Below are 7,402 nucleotides of genomic sequence, written 5' to 3' on the forward strand. Positions count from 1 at the left end.
CCAAACCCCCAAACATTCCTCCTCGGGGTACTTGTCTCTTTGTGAATTTCCTAACTAGATAGAGAGCTGCCGATAATAAGTGTATGAATTCTTCGGACTAATGTGAGTATTCGATTGTTGGCACTTCCACCATTCATATTTTGCTAGCCTCTTCGGTAACGCACATTGCACTTTCTCACATTGAGAGTTGGTGCAAACTCCGCCGGTGCATCCAAACACATGATATGATACCCTTTGTCATACATAAGCCTCATTATATATTTCCTAAAAACAGCCACCATACCTACCTATTAAGTCATTTTCATAGCCTTTCCGAGATACATTGCCATGCAACATCCATCATCTCATGACTCCATCTTCATGTCATACATGCTTTTGCTTGATCGTAGAACCGCATGCTAGTTGGGCCTTGCCCTCATTACTGTTACATGATGCGCTAGTATCATTGCATATCCTGTTACACTGGCAGATGCATACATTTGCATACATCATGATAGTTTTTACTTGTCTTTATGTTGAGTACTTCTTATAAAGTATGATGATTTTTCTTTATATTCATGTAAAACATAGAGTGTTGCCCTTAAGAGAGAAAAAGATCCCAAAATGGACAAAACAAAAGACCCCAAAGAGGACAAATGAGAGATAAAAAGAAAGAGCCAAAGAGGCCATAAAAAAAGAAATAAAAAGAGAGAAATGGGCAACACTACTATTCCTTTTGAAAGACCCACGCTTGTAATCCATTACTATATTGGTACTACATAGAGATTATCATTCATGCATAACTATGTGGGGACTCTTACACTATAGAATTTGGTTTGCATATTCCAATGATGAGCCTCCTCAAATGAGCTCTAGGTCTTCGTGAACATACAATTGGATGCACCCACTAGTTTCATTGGAGAGCTTACCTTAGCTCATATATGCATCCGTTACATGGCAATCACTATTCCTCACATCATATCTATCATTTGGCTTTCTCTCGGCTATAGTTGTCCTCATTGATGTGTGCCCGGACCAAAGCCGTGTTTTCTACAAGTGATATATCCTCCGGGCTGCTTTTGTAAAGTCCATATCCGAACCACATGGCAGAAAACAAAAAAACACTTCGCAACAATGGAGGAATCAGCTAGGAAGGATATGGAGAGGGCTTTTGGAGTGCTGCAAGCGTGTTGGGAGATTGTTCATGGGGCTGCAATGATGTGAGAATAAGAAACTTTGTGACAGGTGATGACACGTTGTGTTATTTTGCACAATATGATCGCCGAGGATGAGGCTGATGGTGTAGCCCAAACCAACGATTTTGAAACACTTGGAATACAAGTTGAAATCCCTGAATACCAAGATGCAATGCAGCTAATGAATTTTTCGCACATGCATCAGAATCTCCGAGATCATCACGTGCACACACGCAACTACTTAAAGATGTGGTGTACCATATGTGGACCCATAATGGAAATCAAAGAGCATATGATTGATCGTGCACTTCAAATAAAAATGATGTAAACCCTTTTTTATTCGGTACCAACATTTACTTTACGTGCGACGTTTATTATCGGATGATCTACGTACATGACTCTGTATGAATTTAAAAGTTTGGATATGAGGTATGTGGATACACGAAACAAAATATAAGGAAACGTTCGCATTCATCGGCGGGCATTTAAAAGAGACGGATTTGAAAGGTTCGGTTATAAATGCTCTAACATCCGAGCTAAGGTTAGGGTTAGTCTTCAAGTTGGCAGAGGTTTTGAATCTGTACCTCCCACAGTAGTGACTTTCCATGAGTAGAGGCCAGCGGAGTTTTTTTATTTATTTTAATCTCGGCCGGCAGAGTTGGTAAATGTTCCTGGTTCCAGACCAAAATTGTGGTAATGGGACGTTTTTTTTTCAGAAGTGCTAATGGGCTGTCTGTTTTTTTCCAGTGGTAATGAGCTGTTGCAAGACCGGGAATAAAAAAAAACTGTTGAAAGACTGAGTTTTGTTTTCCTTGTCGTTTGCGCGGCACACTTGTGCACCCTCCAACTAACATTCTTGGTCAAGATGGATTATTTTGACGGTTCAACGGCGTTCCGTTGAATTTCATGCGCAGTTGTCGTATGTTTCGTACTCTTGTTGGCTTTGGAGTGGAATCACAAACTTTGCGTGCGCTCTGCACTGTCGTCGTACGTGTGCTTCATTCCAACTCCGAGAGTATGCTATGAACACAAGATCACACATGGTGATACATCTCTTCCCTTTTAACTGAAGAAAGATTATTCTCGTCCGAGGTAGGTTGATTGAAAGCTCAACCGGGTGATCATTATTAGCACTAATGGTGCATGATCTTGGTTACAGACACCAGCAGCCGGATCGAGCGGCCGGCCGGGGACGAGAGAGACGACGTCAAAAAGCCCTCTATCTACACGTAGGGTGTTCATCCTCATCCATGGCGCCGATGTAGTAATATCTTCTCGCGTGTTAATTCAACTGTTACCACTACGTACGGTCTTATCGGAGAGGACGACGCTGGAGCTGGACGACGAGGACGCTGATGTCGTCGGAGGAGCCCCTGGACACGGCCATGTCGACGAGCCGGCGGCACGCGGCGGGCAGGTCGCTGGTGAAGGAGGAGGCGGCGTCGACGGCCTCCTGGTTGCCCACCTTGTCCCACAGCCCGTCGGAGGCGAGGATGAGCAGCTCGCAGTCGGCGCCCACGTCGACGGTCGTCGTCTCCGGCTCCGCCACCACCCATGGCTTGAGGTGCGCGTCGCCGATGCCTCGGGTCACGGCCAGTGAGCCCTGCACCCGCCACGTGCCCCGGCAGTTGAGCACCAGCCCGCCTTTCAGCGCCTCGATCCGGTCCCGCTCGTCCTGCCGCGACGCGCGGTGGTCGTCGGTGAGCGCCTCCGCCCTGCCGGCGCGGCTCAGCACCGCGCGGCAGTCCCCGGCGCCGGACACCACCAGCTGCCGCCCGCCGTCCCGGAGCAGCGCCGTCACGCAGCAGGCGCCCCCGCCCGCCTGCTCCCGGTTCTTGGAGTTGGAGGAGGAGGAGAACTCCTCGTCGGTGCGCAGGTACGCCCGCCTCACGGCGCCCTCCACGGCCGCGCGCCCTGCTCCCCCTCCGCCGCGCGTCGACCTCTCCAGCTCCTCTGCCACGATCCTTGGCATGTTGTCCGCGGCGAACTCCGCGGCGCGCTTCCCGCCGTGGCCGTCGAACACGGCGAACAGGGCCTGCGCGCGGTCCCCGCCGAGCGCGACGGCGGCGACGTGGCGGTCCTCCATCTCGACCCGCTTCCGGCCCTTGCCCCTCCGGCAGAAGGCCGCGAAGCCGTCCCCCTGCTCCGCCACCTCGTCCACCCCGCTCGCCGCGGCGGCCTCCAGCACCGCCGGCGCGACGGTGACCGCGGCCGGCACGAGCAGCGGCGCCGGGCGGCGACGCTTGACCGGGGCCTTAGCAGGAGCCGCAGCAACAGAAGAAGGGTCCGCGGGCTTGGCGGCGGGCGGCGGCTGGGCGGCGCAAGGGGAGGGGTCGTGGTGGACGATGCGCGCGCGGAGGGGGGCGAAGGGGCGGAGCGGCGAGGAGGGGAGGAAGGAGGCGCCGTGGTGGTGGTGGTGGAGCTGGTCCAAGGGCGTGAGCAGGCCGAGCCGGGACGGCGAGAAGACCGGCGAGCCCGGTGCCACCGCGCACGACATGTATGCTCCTCGATCCCCTTGCTTTCCTCGCCTGTCTCGCTCACTCGATCTTCTTCTGCCGCTGCTGATGCCGGTGATGCAAAACTCCTAGATCTTCTTCTTGCTGCAGCTTCGATGGCGAGCTCCTTCTTGTTGCTCCAATGACGGGCTCCTGGTATAAGTAGGCGGAGCGGGTGCGTGGCCCCGCGCTAGCTGCCAGAGATCGGCCGGACACGACGTCGACCCGCGAGTTTGTTTAGCATAGTTGGGCCGATTATGTTAATCAGTCAAAGATGGATGGAGACCCGGCGAGAGATCCGTGCGACCTGCTCACCCAGTGACTCGACGCTCCAATTAACAACAAGATTAATTGCAGGGAGCATGGTTAACCACATACCATCTGCCACGTACACCCGCTAACCAACCTATCGAATAATATCCTCAGTCTTTTTAACGATGCTCGTATTATATTTGAATTTATTTCAAAAAATTTAACGACGGGCATTCTGTAGAAATGAAATCCATCGATGACAAGTCGTCCACGATAACTTATTAAATCTTAATTCAGTCTTACGATGGTGTTCACAGAAATGAAATGTACGTATACGTATATAAAAATTGTTTATGCGGATGCATACAAAAATGCATTGTGTGTAGGAAAAACAAACATCTGCCACGTGCACCGCCACGCGTGGGCAGCCGATTGGTGGCCGTTGCTTTCTTCACGGACCCCTAGCTAGTGTTTTGAAACGATCAACCACTAGTGACTAGTGGGAGTAGTACTATGATGAGGGGTTTGAGTGGCCGACCTGGGTCGAGATGATTAAGGTAAGGGAGAGAAGCAAAGCAAAGTAAAGCGGGCCGGGTCAGACCGGCGACGTGTCGGGCAACACAACGCGGGGGGCGCGATCCCTAGCTTAGCCGCAACGCAGCGGACGAGGCCGCGAAGCTGCCCGGAAGCTGCCGTTGTCGACGTCAATCGACATCGAGATAGCGATCGATCCCTAGATTACCGCTTTTTTCTTAATATAATTGTTTTTTGTTCTGCGAGCAAGCAGCTGGTTCATCAAAACTTTATTTTCCGGCAGGGAAGTGCTGCCGCTAATTTAACGTGGATAGAGCCATCGGTCTCTGGCGACACGGTCGAAACTTGAAAACCTCTTTTTATTTTTTAGAAGAAAAATATATAATAGAGTTGAGAAGCCCAACGCATGAACCAGTTGTCTGTTCATACAAGTGCTCGTACAAGTGTTCCTCAAAATATGCGCACTTGTCGGTGTCAGCCTATCAGGCGACACGGCCGAAAACTTGTGTCAACACATGCTCTCGGAAAAGGTGAACCCTGGCCTGTCACACGGCCCTCGTCCTCGCCGGCTAATTCCATCGGTCTTCCTGGCCTATGGCGGCCGATCAATCTTGATGCTGGACGGTGGGGAGACCATGGAAGCTCGTGAATAGTTTTGGACTATGGGTGTTTGGTTTCAAGCGATTAGATCTTTTTTTTAAATTTCAGTCATTAAAAATGAAGATCCTTTCAGTAGGGTCTTTTTCTACGTCTTTAAGAAAAAGTCCTTTCAGTTTGGTTACATGGAGAGTAAAAACGTTTTTTTAGGCTAGTCCCTGTAATCAAACAGGACCTAGTTTGTATAAGATCATGATTATATATAAAATAAAATTGCGCCGGGTAAACGGACGACTATAAATAACACATTTCTGTTGTGTACTTCCTCCGTTTTTAAATATTTATCTTTTTAAATATTTTAATATAGACTATATACAGATGTATATAAATATAGTTTAGAGTGCAGATTCATTCATTTTATTTTGTATGTAGTCCATAGTTGAATCTTAAAAAAACAAATATTTACGAACGAAGGGAGTAGGTTTTAACCTTGCTATATTTTTATTTCTAAATTTTCTAAAATAACCCGAGTGTGTAAATCTAAGCAAATAGAGATTGCGAAAACTTGCAAGGAGGTGAAGAGTGAGATTCTTGGTTACATGCAACAAAGAGATGTTAAGAGTGCTTCACCCCTTCCACAGGCCTCAGACAAGGCGATCCTCTTAGCCCCTATTTATTCCTATTTGTGGCTGACAATCTCGCTGCCCATAGAGAGGTGAGGGATGGGAGTATCACACCAATCAAGATTGCCTCTGAGAGTCTGGGAATTTCAAACCTCCTTTTCGCCGATGATAGCCTCCTATTCTTTAAGGCAACATCAACACAAGCTTTGAGAGTGAAGGAGGTGCTTCTCTATTTCCAAAAGGGCACGTCCCAACTCCTGAGCCAAAACAAATGTTCGTTGTTATTCGGCAAGGCGAGTAACACCCAAGAAGGAGAGGAGATCAAAAGTATTTTGGGAGTGGAATCTGCCTCCTTTGAAAGCAAATATCTCGGCCTTCCAACGGCCTAGGGAAGAATGAAGAACGACAATTTCCAACCAATCATGGAGATGTTTGAAAAAAGGTTTTATAGCCGGAATGAGAGATTTATGTCCCAATCAGCAAAGGAAGTAAACGTGAAAGCGGTTGTGCAATCCTTGCCTACTGAAAGGACGTGGATGTCGCCTAGAGGGGGGGGGAATAGGCGCTTTAAACTAATTAAGGTTTAGGCTTGAACAAATGTGGAATAAAACAAACGTTTAATATGTCAAGCACAAAACCTCAAACAACTAGGCTCACCTATGTGCACCAACAACTTATGCTAAGCAAGATAAACAACTAAGTGATAGCAAGATATATGACAATGAACAATATGGCTATCACAAAGTAAAGTGCATAAGTAAAGGGTTTGGGTAAGAGATAACTGAGGCACGGAAAACGATGATGTATCCCGAAGTTCACACCCTTGCGGATGCTAATCTCCGTTGGAGCGGTGTGGAGGCACAATGCTCCCCAAGATGCCACTAAGGCCACCGTAATCTCCTCACGCTCTCGCACAACGCAAGATGCCGTGATTCCACTGAGGAACCCTTGAGGGCGGTCACCGAACCCGTACAAATGGCAACCCTTGGGGGCGGTCACCGAACCCGTACACGTGGCAACCCTTGGGGGCGGTTACCGGTACCCGTACAAATTGCTCGGGGCAATCTCCACAACCTAATTGGAGACCCCGACGCTTCCTGGAATTTCACACCACAATGATTGAGCTCTGAGACACCACCAAGCTTCTAGGACGCCAAAGCATCCACGAAGAACAATATCTAGGATACTAAGTACCAAAGGTAGTAAGCTTCTCAACTTCTCACTTCCACGTATCACCGTGGAGAACTCAAACCAATGTAACTAATGCAATGGCAAGAACACACGAAGTGGTCAAGTCCCTCACACTCAAATCCCTCCACAACAACGAAAGCTATGGAGAAATATGAGAGGAAGAACAAGGAGCTCACAAAGAACTCCAAGATCTAGATCCAAGGGGTTCCCCTCACATAGAGGAGAAAGTGATTGGTGGAGATGTGGATCTAGATCTCCTCTCTCTTTCCCCTCAAGAACAAGCAAGAATCATTGGAGGGATTGAGAGTTAGCAAGGTCTAAGAATGTCAACAATGGAGGTAGAACAAGAGCTCAACGGATGGATAAAGGCCAAGGGGGAAGAAGACCCCCTTTATATAGTGGGAGAAGGAATCAGACCGGTACCCCCACTTACAGCCCGAGCCCAGCGGTACTACCGCTGGCTCCAGCGGTACTACCGCTGACCCTCCGGCGGTACTACCGCTGGCTGCAATGGTACTACCGCTGGCTGCAACGG

General features: G+C 49.0%; 1 protein-coding gene across 1 annotated transcript; it reads right to left on the reverse strand.

Annotated features, from left to right (window-relative positions):
- Positions 1–2,235: 2,235 nt before the first annotated feature.
- Positions 2,236–3,818, reverse strand: LOC123424603 (probable protein phosphatase 2C 32). The gene has a single exon (XM_045108244.1). It carries the CDS (start codon positions 3,670–3,672, stop codon positions 2,488–2,490), a length of 1,185 nt encoding a protein of 394 aa, XP_044964179.1. The 5' UTR covers positions 3,673–3,818; the 3' UTR covers positions 2,236–2,487.
- Positions 3,819–7,402: the final 3,584 nt, after the last annotated feature.

Source organism: Hordeum vulgare, chromosome 2H (genome assembly GCF_904849725.1).
Source record: "Hordeum vulgare subsp. vulgare chromosome 2H, MorexV3_pseudomolecules_assembly, whole genome shotgun sequence".
NCBI classification, from domain to species: Eukaryota; Viridiplantae; Streptophyta; class Magnoliopsida; order Poales; family Poaceae; genus Hordeum; species Hordeum vulgare.